The sequence below is a fragment of the Cherax quadricarinatus genome, chromosome 29, assembly GCF_038502225.1.
Source record: "Cherax quadricarinatus isolate ZL_2023a chromosome 29, ASM3850222v1, whole genome shotgun sequence".
NCBI classification, from domain to species: domain Eukaryota; kingdom Metazoa; phylum Arthropoda; class Malacostraca; order Decapoda; family Parastacidae; genus Cherax; species Cherax quadricarinatus.
In genome coordinates, this window is record NC_091320.1 from 14431300 (window position 1) to 14448136 (window position 16837).

Here is a 16837-nt window from a genome sequence, read left to right on the forward strand (position 1 = left end):
GAACAATGCTCTTCTCCAGACTGAGGGACTGACCACCTCAAAACTTTAAGGGTGATGGACTAAACCATACCCCCGGCCGGGATTGAACCCGCGGGTTCAGTCCCGGCCGGGGGTATGGTTTATTTGCAATCGTGTCATTACGATTTCTTGAGTCTCGGTGATGGACTGATTACATCGTCTTCAAGTATCTTCTGCTTCTATCAACTTTTCTGTACTCGACTGAAGAAGCCTACTGTGTAGGCGAAACGTTTCGAAATAAAGATACCTAACTGTTGCATATGTGTCTTACCTAACAACTCTATACATCCTTGGTTAGGCCTCATTTAGATTATGCTGCACAGTTTTGGTCACCGTATTACAGAATGGATATAAATGCTCTGGAAAATGTACAAAGGAGGATGACAAAGTTGATCCCATGTATCAGAAACCTTGGTATAAACCTTGGTAATAAATACCGACAAGTTGGTTTAGAAAGACACGTAAGCAAACACTATAACATATTTATTAGAAAACGTTTCGGTCCTGGGACCGTGATCAAGGTCCCAGGACCGAAACGTTTTCTAATAAATATGTTATAGTGTTTGCTTACGTGTCTTTCTAAACCATCAGAAACCTTCCCTATGAGGATAGACTAAGGGCCCTGAATCTGCACTCTCTAGAAAGACGTAGAATTAGGGGGGATATGATTGAGGTGTATAAATGGAAGACAGGAATAAATAAAGGGGATGTAAATAGTGTGCTGAAAATATCTAGCCTAGACAGGACTCGCAGCAATGGTTTTAAGTTGGAAAAATTCAGATTCAGGAAGGATATAGGAAAGTACTGGTTTGGTAATAGAGTTGTGAATGAGTGGAACAAACTCCCGAATACAGTTATAGAGGCCAGAACGTTGTGTAGCTTTAAAAATAGGTTGGATAAATACATGAGTGGATGTGGGTGGGTGTGAGTTGGACCTGATAGCTTGTGCTACCAGGTCGGTTGCCGTGTTCCTCCCTTAAGTCAATGTGACCTGACCTGACTAGGTTGGGTGCATTGGCTTAAGCCGGTAGGAGACTTGGACCTGCCTCACATGGGCCAGTAGGCCTGCTGCAGTGTTCCTTCGTTTTTTTGTTCTTATGTTCTTTATAGGTGATCCTAGGTAATTTACATGTATGTTACTTTGCATGATAATATGTATAACTGTACTTATGTGTATCTGTGCCTAAATTAACTTAGTTACTAAGGACTCTGTTAAATAAGCAATAAGAGCTCCACTGAGTTATGGTATAAACACCACAAATATTAACTATCGTTTTACTAACGTACAAAACACCGTTGACACAACTTTTGGGATTACTTATTGTAGGCTTTGTTAAGTCTACAGTAAGGTGTCAAGTAGCTCTATCACTTGCGCACTTAGTTCACACACTGAGGTCCGGGGATCGATCCCTCGGTAAAGCTGGAAAACATTAGGACATGTTTCCACAAGACACCTGCTGTCCCTATTCACCCATCAGTAAAATAGGTACCTGGGTGTTATTAGACTTATGTGGGTCGCAACCTGGGACAAAACTGACCTAAGTTGCCCGAAATGCTCAGCATAACAAGTGGCTTTCTATATAGTAGTATGTCACTGATGTCAGCTAGGACTGTATACCTTGTACACGTAGAAAAAAAGATATTATTGTTATTATTAGTTTACATAACTAAAGCTGAGACCTGCATAGTACACAGTACACAGTACACAGTACACAGTACACAGTACACAGTACACAGTACACAGTACACAGTACACAGTACACAGGTGAGAGTCATAGACGCCGATGAACTTTTACAGCAAAGTTGTACAAGTTTTTTCTTTTTTTTTGCCCCCCCCTTGAGCTTCACCTGCAGAACTTCCTTCTACAGCAGCAGTGACATTATAGTGATTAGTGAATCATTTTTATTATGTGACTGATGTGTCGTCAGGCCTCAGGATAGTCCTTGATCAAGCTTCTCTTATTCCTTGTGTTGAATGACTGACGGTGGATCGAGCCTCCACCACTCCTTGTGTTTAGCCCTCGCGGGTTTAGCGTGTTATTGAAATATAATAATTCAGGCCAAACAGTTTTCAGAGGAAAGAACAGACAATTGAACACAAAAGTTGTTAAGTTCCGAGGAAGGATTGTTTACCTCTGGTGTCTTGCTGGGACCTCTGGTGATGCTAGGAGGACCAGGCTCCTGGCTGCTAGGAGCGGCGCTGCTGCTGCTGCTAGGCGCCGTGCTAGGATCATTCAACTTACATTCTGCCCAGGGACGCTTGAAGAGGCAAGGTAAGTTGTGGCAGCTGTGGTGGTGGTACAGATGGTGATGGTGGTGGTACACATGGTGGTGGTACAGATGGTGATGGTGGTGGTACACATGGTGGTGGTACAGATGGTGATGGTGGTGGTACACATGGTGGTGGTACAGATGGTGATGGTGGTGGTACACATGGTGGTGGTACAGATGGTGATGGTGGTGGTACACATGGTGGTGGTACAGATGGTGATGGTGGTGGTACACATGGTGGTGGTACAGATGGTGATGGTGGTGGTACACATGGTGGTGGTACAGATGGTGATGGTGGTGGTACACATGGTGGTGGTACAGATGGTGATGGTGGTGGTACACATGGTGGTGGTACAGATGGTGATGGTGGTGGTACACATGGTGGTGGTACAGATGGTGATGGTGGTGGTACACATGGTGGTGGTACAGATGGTGATGGTGGTGGTACACATGGTGGTGGTACAGATGGTGATGGTGGTGGTACACATGGTGGTGGTACAGATGATGATACAGATGGCTGTACAGACGGTGATGGTACAAATGGTGGTGGTACAGATAGTAATGGTACAGATGATGTTACAGATGGCTGTACAGACGGTGATGGTACAAATGGTGGTGGTACAGATGGTGATGCTACATATGATGATGGTAGCGACGGTGGTGTACAGATGGTGATGGTACAGATAGTAATGGTACGGATGATGTTACAGATGGTGATGATACAGATGGTGGTGGCACAGATGGTGGTGGTACAGATGGTGATGGTATAGATGGTGGTACAGATGGTGATGGTATAGATGGTGGTACAGATGGTGATGGTATAGATGGTGGTACAGATGGTGTTGGTACTAATGGTGGTGGTACAAATGGTGGTAGTACTGATGGTGGTGGTACAGATGGTGGTGGTGCAGATGGTGGTAGTACTGATGGTGGTGGTACAGATGGTGGTGGTACAGATGGTGGTAGTACTGATGGTGGTGGTACAGATGGTGGTGGTGCAGATGGTGGTAGTACTGATGGTGGTGGTACAGATGGTGGTAGTACAGATGTTGGAAGTACTGATGGTGATTTAGATGGTGGTGGTACAGATGGTGGTGATACTGATGGTGGTACAGATGGTGGTGGTACGGATGGTGGTGGTACTGATGGTGGTACAGATGGTGGAGGTACTGATAGTGGCACAGATGGTGGTAGAGATGGTGGAGTTACTGATTGTGGTACAGATGGTGGAGGTACTGAAGGTGGTACAGATGGTGGTACAGATGATGGTGGTACAGATGGTGGTAGTACTGATGGTGGCACAGATGGTGGAGCTACTGATGGTGGTACAGATGGTGGTGGTACTGATGGTAGTGCAGATGGTGGTGGTACTGATGGTGGTACAGATGGTGGAGGTACTGATGGTGGTACAGATGGTGGTGGTACTGATGGTGGTGGTACTGATGGTGGTGGTACAGATGGTGGTGGTACAGATGGTGGAGGTACTGTTGGTGGTACAGATGGTGGTGGTACAGATGGTGGTGGTACTGATGGTGGTGGTACTGATGGTGGTGGTACAGATGGTGGTGGTACAGATGGTGGAGGTACTGTTGGTGGCACAGATGGTGGTGGTACAGATGGTGGTGGTACTGATGGTGGTGGTACTGATGGTGGTACAGATGGTGGTGGTACTGATTGTGGTACAGATGGTGGAGGTACTGTTGGTGGTACAGATGGTGGTGGTACTGATGGTGGTACAGATGGTGGTGGTACTGTTGGTGGTACAGATGGTGGTGGTACTGATGGTGGTGGTACTGATGGTGGAGGTACTGTTGGTGGTACAGATGGTGGTGGTACTGATGGTGGTGGTACTGTTGGTGGTACAGAAGGTGGTGGTACTGATGGTGGTGGTACTGATGGTGGTACAGATGGTGGTGGTACAGATGGTGGTGGTGCTGATGGTGGTACAGATGGTGGAGGTACTGATGGTGGAGGTACTGATGGTGGAGGTACTGATGGTGGAGGTACTGATGGTGGAGGTACAGATGGTGATGGTACAGATGGTAGAGGTAATGATGGTGGTATAGATGGTGGTGGTACTGATGGTGGTACAGATGTTGGAGGCACTGATGGTGGAGGTACTGATGGTGGAGGTACTGATGGTGGTGGTACAGATGGTGGTGGTACAGATGGTAGAGGTAATAATGATGGTATAGATGGTGGTGGTACAGATGGTGGTGGTACTGATGGTGGTACAGATAGTGGAGGTACTGATGGTGGTGGTACTGATGATGGCACAGATGGAGGTACTGATGGTGGCACAAATGGTGGTACAGATAGTGGAGGTGCTGATTGTGGTACAGATGGTGGTACAGATGGTGGTGGTACAGATGGTGGTGGTACTGATGGTGGCACAGATGGTGGTGTTACTGATTGATGGTGGCACAGATGGAGGTACTAATGGTGGTACAGATGGTTGAGGTACTGATGGTGGTACAGATGGTTGAGGTACTGATGGTGGTACAGATGGTTGAGGTACTGATGGTGGTACAGATGGTTGAGGTACTGATGGTTGTACAGATGGTTGAGGTACTGATGGTGGTACAGATGGTTGAGGTACTGATGGTGGTACAGATGGTTGAGGTACTGATGGTGGTACAGATGGTTGAGGTACTGATGGTGGTACAGATGGTTGAGGTACTGATGGTGGTGCAGATGGTTGAGGTACTGATGGTGGTACAGATGGTTGAGGTACAGATGGTGGTACAGATGGTTGAGGTACTGATGGTGGTACAGATGGTTGAGGTACTGATGGTGGTACAGATGGTTGAGGTACTGATGGTGGTGCAGATGGTTGAGGTACTGATGGTGGTACAGATGGTTGAGGTACAGATGGTGGTACAGATGGTTGAGGTACTGATGGTGGTACAGATGGTTGAGGTACTGATGGTGGTACAGATGGTTGAGGTACTGATGGTGGTACAGATGGTCTTCCTCTTTAAGAAACTTGTGTACACACGCAGTGTGCTGCCACACTTGTATACAGAGTCTCTGAATCCAATTTTGTACAACAGTTACACTGTAGGTACACCTGCAGTGTGTTGCTGCTCTGTTCAATACGACAGTTACACTGTAGGTACACCCTCAGTGTGCTGCTGCTCTGTTCAATACGACAGTTACACTGTAGGTACACCCTCAGTGTGCTGCTGCTCTGTTCAATACGACAGTTACACTGTAGGTACACCCTCAGTGTGCTGCTGCTCTGTTCAATACGACAGTTACACTGTAGGTACACCCTCAGTGTGCTGCTGCTCTGTTCAATACGACAGTTACACTGTAGGTACACCCTCAGTGTGCTGCTGCTCTGTTCAATACGACAGTTACACTGTAGGTACACCCTCAGTGTGCTGCTGCTCTGTTCAATACGACAGTTACACTGTAGGTACACCCTCAGTGTGCTGCTGCTCTGTTCAATACGACAGTTACACTGTGGGAAGATATGGCGTGTTTGTATTCTATTCTACATTGTGGGAATACTAGCAGTGTGTTTCTATGACAGCTAAATTGTGGAACACACAGTGTTCTTCTGTCTTGTTTAAATGATTATTACTTTGTGAGAACACCCACAGTGTACTGCTACTATGTTCTGTGATAGTTACATAGTGGTAACACCCACAGTGTACTGCTACTCTGTTTTATGTGATAGTTACATAGTGGTAACACCCACAGTGAACTGCTACTCTGTTTTATGTGATAGTTACATAGTGGTAACACCCACAGTGTACTGCTACTCTGTTTTATGTGATAGTTACATAGTGGTAACACCCACAGTGAACTACTACTCTGTTTTATGTGATAGTTACATAGTGGTAACACCCATAGTGTACTGCTACTCTGTTTTATGTGATAGTTACATAGTGGTAACACCCACAGTGAACTGCTACTCTGTTTTATGTGATAGTTACATAGTGGTAACACCCACAGTGAACTGCTACTCTGTTTTATGTGATAGTTACATAGTGGTAACACCCACAGTGAACTGCTACTCTGTTTTATGTGATAGTTACATAGTGGTAACACCCACAGTGAACTGCTACTCTGTTTTATGTGATAGTTACATAGTGGTAACACCCACAGTGAACTGCTACTCTGTTTTATGTGATAGTTACATAGTGGTAACACCCACAGTGTACTGCTACTCTGTTTTATGTGATAGTTACATAGTGGTAACACCCACAGTGTACTGCTACTCTGTTTTATGTGATAGTTACATAGTGGTAACACCCACAGTGAACTGCTACTCTGTTTTATGTGATAGTTACATAGTGGTAACACCCACAGTGTACTGCTACTCTGTTTTATGTGATAGTTACATAGTGGTAACACCCACAATGTACTGCTACTATGTTCTGTGATAGTTACATAGTGGTAACACCCACAGTGAACTGCTACTCTGTTTTATGTGATAGTTACATAGTGGTAACGCCCACAGTGTACTGCTACTCTGTTTTATGTGATAGTTACATAGTGGTAACACCCACAGTGTACTGCTACTCTGTTTTATGTTATAGTTACATAGTGGTAACACCCACAGTGTACTGCTACTCTGTTTTATGTGATAGTTACGTAGTAAGAACATAAGAAGAACATAAGAACGAAGGAACACTGCAGAAGGCTTACTGGCCCATGCGAGGCAGGTCCAAGTCTCCTACCGGCTTAAGCCAATGCACCCAACCTAGTCAGGTCAGGTCACATTGACTTAAGGGAGGAACAGGGCAACCGACCTGGTAGCAGAAGCTATCAGGTCCAACTCACACCCACCCACATCCACTCATGTATTTATCCAACCTATTTTTAAAGCTACACAACGTTCTGGCCTCTATAACTGTACTCGGGAGTTTGTTCCACTCATTCACAACTCTATTACCAAACCAGTACTTTCCTATATCCTTCCTGAATCTGAATTTTTCCAACTTAAAACCATTGCTGCGAGTCCTGTCTAGGCTAGATATTTTCAGCACACTATTTACATCCCCTTTATTTATTCCTGTCTTCCATTTATACACCTCAATCATATCCCCCCTAATTCTACGTCTTTCTAGAGAGTGCACATTCAGGGCCCTTAGTCTATCCTCATAGGGAAGGTTTCTGATACATGGGATCAACTTTGTCATCCTCCTTTGTACATTTTCCAGAGAATTTATATCCATTCTGTAATACGGTGACCAAAACTGTGCAGCATAATCTAAATGAGGCCTAACCAAGGATGTATAGAGTTGAAGAACAACCTGAGGACTCCTATTATTTATGCTTCTTGATATGAAGCCAAGGATTCTATTAGCTTTATTGCGAACACTTATGCACTGTTGTCTTGGTTTCAGATTACTGCTAACCAGAACTCCTAAATCTTTTTCGCAATCCGTAATATTAAGATCTACATTATTTAGTTTATATGTGGCATGGTTATTGTCCTGTCCAACATTTAGAATTTTGCATTTGTCTATATTAAACTGCATCTGCCACTTCTCCGACCACTGCATCAGTCTATTCAAATCTTCCTGGAGTGCTCGAATGTCCTCGTCAGAATGAATTCGACGGCCTATTTTGGTGTCATCGGCAAACTTGCCGATGTCGCTCTTTATGCCCTCATCTATGTCGTTTATGTAGGTTGTGAACAGCAGGGGGCCCAACACTGACCCCTGTGGAACACCGCTCGTGACGCTTCCCCACTCTGATTTCTCCCCATTTATGCAAACTCTCTGCTGCCTATTTGTCAACCATGCCTCTATCCAGGAAAAAATTTCTCCTCCTATTCCATGTGCTTTAATTTTCCTCAATAGTCTCTGATATGGGACCCTGTCAAAAGCCTTACTGAAGTCCATATACATAATATCATATTCATTACCATGATCTACCTCCTCAAATACCTTAGTGAAAAAAGTTAATAAATTCGTAAGGCAGGAACGCTCCTTTGTAAAACCATGCTGAGATTCGTTGATTAATTTATGCTTTTCAAGGTGGCTACGAACTGCCTCGGCAATTATTGATTCCATAAATTTTCCCACTATGGAAGTTAGGCTTATTGGTCTATAGTTCGAAGCTAAGGACCTGTCACCTGTTTTGAAAATAGGTATCACATTTGCCATTTTCCACTTATCTGGCACCATGCCAGTTTGTAGTGATATGTTGAAAAGATTAGCCAAAGGTGTGCTAAGCTCCTCTTTACATTCCTTTAGAACCCTTGCATACAGTTCATCAGGGCCTGGGGATTTGTTAGGTTTTAATTTATCTATTTGCCTAAGGACCATGTCACTTGTGACCCTAATCGTGCACAGTTTATTATCGTCCTGTTCTACATAATTTATCATTACTGGAATGTCGCTGGTATCCTCCTGTGTAAAAACTGAGAGGAAGTATGTGTTAAAACTTCTACACATTTCCTTATCACTGTCAGTGAGCTGACCCGAGGAACTTTTGAGTGGGCCTATCTTGTCCCTGATCTTACTTCTGTATACCTGAAAGAATCCTTTTGGGTTAGTCTTCGATTCTCTTGCAACTTTAACCTCATAATCTCTTTTTGCTTTTCTAATTCCCTTTTTTATTTCTCTCTTTAACTGAATATATCGATTTCTTAATTGCCCCTCTCCTCTTTTGATTTGCCTATATATGCCTCTCTTTTGACCAATCAGATATTTTAATCTATTGTTCATCCATTTAGGATCATTTTTGTTTGATATGATTTCCCTATTTGGAACATAATTTGACTGAGCAGCTAGAACTATGCCCTGGAAAGCATCATATCGGCAACCATCACCACCTACCTGACACTTAGTCAGGTCATTCCAGTTCAGCCCACCTAAGTAATTTTTCAGTCCTATGAAATCAGCCAAGCGAAAGTCAGGGACGGAGACTTGATTGCCATTATTAGGGGAGTTCCATGATATATTAAAACTGAGTGATTTGTGATCACTTTCCCCAAGCTCATCATTAACCTCAAGATTATTAATTAGTGTTTCCCTACTGGCAAGAACCAAGTCAAGGAGGTTATTTCCCCTAGTTGGCTCTGTCACAAACTGTTTTAAAAAACAATCCTGGATCGTATCAAGAAAGTCACCTGACTCTAAATTTCCTGTCAAATTGCTCCAGTCAATCTGTCTATAGTTGAAATCTCCCATTAGCACAACATTTTCGTATGTAGATGCCTTACGAATTTCGTCCCATAGAAGTTTACTGCACTCCCTATCAAGATTTGGGGCCCTGTAAATCACATCCAAAATTAGTTTTTCTCGGCCCTCGAGAAGCTGTAACCAAACAGATTCAGTGGCTGACGCTTCTAATTTAATATCTTGTCTAACACAACAATTTAAATTGTCTCTGACGTACATCGCTACTCCACCACCTTTCCTGTTGACCCTGTCAGTGTGGAATAATTTATAGCCTTGTATGTGACATTCAGAGGGCATCTCTCTATCTTTCAGATTGAGCCAGGTCTCTGTTATAGCAATAATATCTATGTTTCCTGCACTTGCAATTAATCTTAGCTCATCTATCTTATTTCTTACACTCCTGCTATTAGTATAGTAAACCTTAAGGGAGCTAGTCTCTTGCTGCCCTCTGCTGTCCCCCTTTGTTTGCTGACCTGATCTATTGTCTTTATTTATAACTTCATGCTGAATGCCTTTTATACATTTACTGTTTCCAACCCTAGTGTTGCAACCTGCTTGTTTCCCACACACACCCATACCTCTATCTTCCATCCGTTTAAAATCATAGGCATTTCACCAATGGCCTTCTCAATCGAGTCTGCAAGTGCTACCACCCCTGCCCCAGAGAGATGTACCCCATCCCTTGCATACATATCATGTTTGCCATAAAAGTTGTTCCAGTTGTCAATGAATGGGATTGCAAGTTCCTTGCAGTATCTGTCTAGCCAGCAATTTACACCAATTGCCCTAGACAACCAGTCATTTCCTACTCCCCTTCTAGGCAAGATGCTACATATGATTGGGATCCCTCCCTTAGACTTAATGAAATCTATAGCTGACCTGTACTTATCTAGCAGCTCTTCTCTCCTACCCTTTCCAGTATCATTTCCACCAGCACTGAGACAGATAATGGGCTTGTTCCCATTACCTGACATGATATTATCCAGCCTGTTGACAATGTCCCCAACACCAGCTCCAGGGAAGCACACTCTATCTCTCATCTTCTTATTCCTATTACAAAAAGCACAGTCAATATATCTTACCTGAGAGTCACCAACCACAAGAATGCGCTTACCTCCATTAGCAGGGGCAGTAGTACCCTTACCTTCACTGGCCACTGAAGTACATTCATCCTGAAGAACAGAGAAGCGATTTCCTACCTTCAGATCTTCACTCTTAACTTTCCTTACTCTGATGCGCCTTCCATTACTGTGAACCACTCGCCACTTGTAGCAGGTGCTGGGCTGCACCTCACTGCTGGTAGCCGTTGCTACCTCCCCACCTACAGCCTCCTCACAGCGAGAGACAGACTGCACCTCACTGGTAGAAGCCTCATTCCCCACAACTCCAGCCACCTCACACTCTCTCCCAGACCCATTGAGGTGGACTTTCAGCCTCCTAATCTCCTCCTGGAGAAGCAAGACCTTCTCCTTCAACTCTCCAACCTCAATTTTTAAAACACTGCAGAAGCAAGCCATGCTTTGCAACCGTCCACGCTAATCCCCAAAGCAGCTCAGGGGTAGCACCCACAGTGTACTGCTACTCTGTTCTGTGTTTCCCTTTCACATAACACATGATGTGTTACGTGTATGAGGTAATGAAATGTGTCAGCCTGAGTTGGGAGACTTCAGTAGTGTCAGTCTGAGTTGGGAGACTTCAGTAGTGTCAGTCTGAGCTGGGAGACTTCAGTAGTGTCAGTCTGAGCTGAGAGACTTCGGTGGTGTCAGTCTGTGCTGGGAGACTTCAGTAGTGTCAGTCTGAGTTGGGAGACTTCAGTAGTGTCAGTCTGAGCTGAGAGACTTCGGTGGTGTCAGTCTGAGCTGGGAGACTTCAGTAGTGTCAGTCTGAGCTGAGAGACTTCGGTGGTGTCAGTCTGTGCTGGAAGACTTCAGTAGTGTCAGTCTGAGCTGAGAGACTTCGGTGGTGTCAGTCTGTGCTGGGAGACTTCAGTAGTGTCAGTCTGAGCTGGGAGACTTCAGTAGTGTCGGTATGTGCTGGGAGACTTCAGTAGTGTAAGTCTGCTTTGAGACTTCAGTAGTGTAAGTCTGTGCTGGGAGACTTCAGTAGTGTCAGTCTGTGATGGGAAACTTCAGTAGTGTCAGTCTGTGTTGGGAGGCTTCAGTAGTGTCAGTCTGAGCTGGGAGACTTCAGTAGTGTCAGTCTGTGCTGGGAGGCTTCAGTAGTGTCAGTCTGTGCTGGGAGACTTCAGTAGTGTCAGTCTGAGCTGGGAGACTTCAGTTTACCTGGCGTTTACCTGGAGAGAGTTCCGGGGGTAAACGCCCCCGCGGCCCGGTCTGTGACCAGGCCTCCTGGTGGATCATAGCCTGATGAACCAGGCTGTTATTGTTGGCTGCACGCAAACCAACGTACGCCCCACAGCCCGGCTGGTCAGGAACCGACTTTAGGTGCTTGTCCAGTGCCAGCTTGAAGACTGCCAGGGGTCTGTTGGTAATCCCCTTATGTATGCTGGGAGGCAGTTGAACAGTCTCGGGCCCCTGACACTTATTGTATGGTCTCTTAACGTGCTAGTGACACCCCTGCTTTTCATTGGGGGGATGTTGCATCGTCTGCCAAGTCTTTTGCTTTCGTAGTGAGTGATTTTCGTTTGCAAGTTCGGTACTAGTCCCTCTTGGATTTTCCAGGTGTATATAATCATGTATCTTTCCCGCCTGCGTTCCAGGGAATACAGGTTCAGGAACCTCAAGCGCTCCCAGTAATTGAGGTGTTTTATCTCCGTTATGCGCTCCGTGAAGGTTCTCTGTACATTTTCTAGGTCAGCAATTTCACCTGCCTTGAAAGGTGCTGTTAGTGTGCAGCAATATTCCAGCCTAGATAGAACAAGTGACCTGAAGAGTGTCATCATGGGCTTGGCATCCCTAGTTTTGAAGGTTCTCATTATCCATCCTGTCATTTTTCTAGCAGATGCGATTGATACAATGTTATGGTCCTTGAAGGTGAGATCCTCCGACATGATCACTCCCAGGTCTTCGACGTTGGTGCAGTGTCAGTCTGTGCTGGGAGACTTCAGTAGTGTCAGTCTGAGCTGGGAGACTTCAGTAGTGTCAGTCTGTGTTGGGAGGCTTCAGTAGTGTCAGTCTGTGCTGGGAGACTTCAGTAGTGTCAGTCTGAGCTGGGAGACTTCAGTAGTGTCAGTCTGTGCTGGGAGACTTCAGTAGTGTCAGTCTGTGCTGGGAGACTTCAGTAGTGTCAGTCTGTGCTGGGAGACTTCAGTAGTGTCAGTCTGAGCTGGGAGACTTCAGTAGTGTCAGTCTGTGCTGGGAGGCTTCAGTAGTGTCAGTCTGTGCTGGGAGATTTCAGTAGTGTCAGTCTGAGCTGGGAGACTTTAGTAGTGTCAGTCTGTGCTGGGAGGCTTCAGTAGTGTCAATCTGTGCTGGGAGATTTCAGTAATGTCAGTCTGAGCTGGGAGACTTTAGTAGTGTCAGTCTGTGCTGGGAGGCTTCAGTAGTGTCAGTCTGTGCTGGGAGATTTCAGTAGTGTCAGTCTGAGCTGGGAGACTTCAGTAGTGTCAGTCTGTGCTGGGAGGCTTCAGTAGTGTCAGTCTGTGCTGGGAGATTTCAGTAATGTCAGTCTGAGCTGGGAGACTTCAGTAGTGTCAGTCTGTGCTGGGAGGCTTCAGTAGTGTCAGTCTGTGCTGGGAGATTTCAGTAGTGTCAGTCTGAGCTGAGAGATTTCAGTAGTGTCAGTCTGATCTGGGAGATTTCAGTAGTGTCAGTCTGAGCTGGGAGACTTCAGTAGTGTCAGTCTGTGCTGGGAGACTTCAGTATTGTCAGTCTGAGCTGGGAGACTTCAGTAGTGTCAGTCTGAGCTGGGAGACTTCAGTAGTGTCAGTCTGAGCTGGGAGACTTCAGTAGTGTCAGTCTGAGCTGGGAGGCTTCAGTAGTGTCAGTCTGAGCTGGGAGACTTCAGTAGTGTCAGTCTGAGCTGGGAGACTTCAGTAGTGTCAGTCTGAGCTGGGAGACTTCAGTAGTGTCAGTCTGAGCTGGGAGACTTCAGTAGTGTCAGTCTGTGCTGGGAGACTTCAGTAGTGTCAGTCTGTGCTGGGAGACTTCAGTAGTGTCAGTCTGAGCTGGCAGACTTCAGTAGTGTCAGTCTGTGCTGGGAGACTTCAGTAGTGTCAGTCTGAGCTGGGAGGCTTCAGTAGTGTCAGTCTGAGCTGGGAGACTTCAGTAGTATCAGTCTGAGCTGGGAGACTTCAGTAGTGTCAGTCTGAGCTGGGAGACTTCAGTAGTGTCAGTCTGAGCTGGGAGACTTCAGTAGTGTCAGTCTGAGCTGGGAGATTTCAGTAGTGTCAGTCTGAGCTGGGAGACTTCAGTAGTGTCAGTCTGAGCTGGGAGGCTTCAGTAGTGTCAGTCTGAGCTGGGAGACTTCAGTAGTGTCAGTCTGAGCTGGGAGACTTCATTAGTGTCAGTCTGAGCTGGGAGTCTTCAGTAGTGTCAGTCTGAGCTGGGAGGCTTCAGTAGTGTCAGTCTGAGCTGGGAGACTTCAGTAGTGTCAGTCTGAGCTGGGAGACTTCAGTAGTGTCAGTCTGTGCTGGGAGGCTTCAGTAGTGTCAGTTTGAGCTGGGAGACTTCAGTAGTGTCAGTCTGAGCTGGGACACTTCAGTAGTGTCAGTCTGAGCTGGGAGACTTCAGTAGTGTCAGTCTGAGCTGGGAGACTTCAGTAGTGTCAGTCTGTGCTGGGAGACTTCAGTAGTGTCAGTCTGTGCTGGGAGACTTCAGTAGTGTCAGTCTGAGCTGGCAGACTTCAGTAGTGTCAGTCTGTGCTGGGAGACTTCAGTAGTGTCAGTCTGAGCTGGGAGGCTTCAGTAGTGTCAGTCTGAGCTGGGAGACTTCAGTAGTATCAGTCTGAGCTGGGAGACTTCAGTAGTGTCAGTCTGAGCTGGGAGACTTCAGTAGTGTCAGTCTGAGCTGGGAGACTTCAGTAGTGTCAGTCTGAGCTGGGAGACTTCAGTAGTGTCAGTCTGAGCTGGGAGGCTTCAGTAGTGTCAGTCTGAGCTGGGAGACTTCAGTAGTGTCAGTCTGAGCTGGGAGACTTCAGTAGTGTCAGTCTGTGCTGGGAGGCTTCAGTAGTGTCAGTCTGAGCTGGGAGACTTCAGTAGTGTAGGTCTGTGCTGGGAGACTTCATTAGTGTCAGTCTGAGCTGGGAGACTTCAGTAGTGTCAGTCTGAGCTGGGAGGCTTCAGTAGTGTCAGTTTGAGCTGGGAGACTTCAGTAGTGTCAGTCTGAGCTGGGAGACTTCAGTAGTGTCAGTCTGAGCTGGGAGACTTCAGTAGTGTCAGTCTGTGCTGGGAGGCTGCAGTAGTGTCAGTCTGAGCTGGGGGACTTCAGTAGTGTCAGTCTGTGCTGGGAGGCTTCAGTAGTGTCAGTCTGAGCTGGGAGACTTCAGTAGTGTCAGTCTGAGCTGGGAGACTTCAGTAGTGTCAGTCTGTGCTGGGAGGCTTCAGTAGTGTCAGTCTGAGCTGGGAGACTTCAGTAGTGTCAGTCTGTGCTGGGAGACTTTAGTAGTGTCAGTCTGTGCTGGGAGACTTCAGTAGTGTCAGTCTGTGCTGGCAGACTTCAGTAGTGTCAGTCTGTGCTGGGAGGCTTCAGTAGTGTCAGTCTGTGCTGGGAGACTTCAGTAGTGTCAGTCTGTGCTGGGAGGCTTCAGTAGTGTCAGTTTGTGCTGGGAGACTTCAGTAGTGTCAGTCTGTGCTGGGAGGCTTCAGTAGTGTCAGTCTGAGCTGGGAGACTTCAGTAGTGTCAGTCTGTGCTGGGAGGCTTCAGTAGTGTCAGTCTGTGCTGGGAGACTTCAGTAGTGTCAGTCTGTGCTGGGAGGCTTCAGTAGTGTCAGTCTGAGCTGGGAGACTTCAGTAGTGTCAGTCTGTTCTGGGAGGCTTCAGTAGTGTCAGTCTGTGCTGGGAGGCTTCAGTAGTGTCAGTCTGTGCTGGGAGGCTTCAGTAGTGTCAGTCTGTGCTGGGAGACTTCAGTAGTGTCACACTGAGCTGGGAGACTTCAGTAGTGTCAGTCTGTGCTGGGAGGCTTCAGTAGTGTCAGTCTGAGCTGGGAGACTTCAGTAGTGTCAGTCTGTGCTGGGAGACTTCAGTAGTGTCAGTCTGTGCTGGGAGGCTTCAGTAGTGTCAGTCTGTGCTGGGAGACTTCAGTAGTGTCAGTCTGTGCTGGGAGACTTCAGTAGTGTCAGTCTGTGCTGGGAGGCTTCAGTAGTGTCAGTCTGTGCTGGGAGGCTTCAGTAGTGTCAGTCTGTGCTGGGAGACTTCAGTAGTGTCAGTCTGTGCTGGGAGACTTCAGAAGTGTCACTCTGTGCTGGGAGGCTTCAGTAGTGTCAGTCTGTGCTGGGAGACTTCAGTAGTGTCAGTCTGTGCTGGGAGACTTCAGTAGTGTCAGTCTGTGCTGGGAGACTTCAGTAGTGTCAGTCTGAGCTGGGAGACTTCAGTAGTGTCAGTCTGTGCTGGGAGGCTTCAGTAGTGTCAGTCTGTGCTGGGAGGCTTCAGTAGTGTCAGTCTGTGCTGCTAGGCTTCAGTAGTGTCAGTCTGTGCTGGGAGGCTTCAGTAGTGTCAGTCTGAGCTGGGAGACTTCAGTAGTGTCAGTCTGTGCTGAGAGACTTCAGTAGTGTCAGTCTGTGCTGGGAGGCTTCAGTAGTGTCAGTCTGTGCTGGGAGGCTTCAGTAGTGTCAGTCTGTGCTGGGAGACTTCAGTAGTGTCAGTCTGAACTGGGAGACTTCAGTAGTGTCAGTCTGTGCTGGGATGCTTCAGTAGTGTCAGTCTGTGCTGGGAGGCTTCAGTAGTGTCAGTCTGTGCTGGGAGGCTTCAGTAGTGTCAGTCTGTGCTGGGAGACTTCAGTAGTGTCAGTCTGAGCTGGGAGACTTCAGTAGTGTCAGTCTGAGCTGGGAGACTTCAGTAGTGTCAGTCTGTGCTGGGAGGCTTCAGTAGTGTCAGTCTGTGCTGGGAGGCTTCAGTAGTGTCAGTCTGTGCTGGGAGACTTCAGTAGTGTCAGTCTGAGCTGGGAGACTTCAGTAGTGTCAGTCTGTGCTGGGAGGCTTCAGTAGTGTCAGTCTGTGCTGGGAGGCTTCAGTAGTGTCAGTCTGTGCTGGGAGACTTCAGTAGTGTCAGTCTGTGCTGGGAGACGTCAGTAGTGTCAGTCTGTGCTGGGAGACTTCAGTAGTGTCAATCTGTGCTGGGAGGCTTCAGTAGTGTCAGTCTGTGCTGGGAGACTTCAGTAGTGTCAGTCTGTGCTGGGAGACTTCAGTAGTGTCAGTCTGTGCTGGGAGGCTTCAGTAGTGTCAGTCTGTGCTGGGAGGCTTCAGTAGTGTCAGTCTGTGCTGGGAGACTTCAGTAGTGTCAGTCTGAG

The 16837-nt window shown here is 46.8% G+C and overlaps 1 protein-coding gene across 2 annotated transcripts in view; it reads left to right on the forward strand.

Moving 5' to 3' along the window:
• Positions 1–16837, forward strand: part of LOC128690367 (coagulation factor IX-like) — a 227205-nt gene that overhangs the window by 20857 nt on the left and 189511 nt on the right. For both annotated transcript variants that reach the window (XM_070089614.1, XM_070089615.1), the window contains exon 2: positions 2087–2291. In XM_070089614.1, the coding sequence (XP_069945715.1) occupies positions 2180–2291 (112 nt within the window). In that variant the 5' untranslated portion in view covers positions 2087–2179. The remainder of the gene's footprint in view (positions 1–2086; positions 2292–16837) is intronic.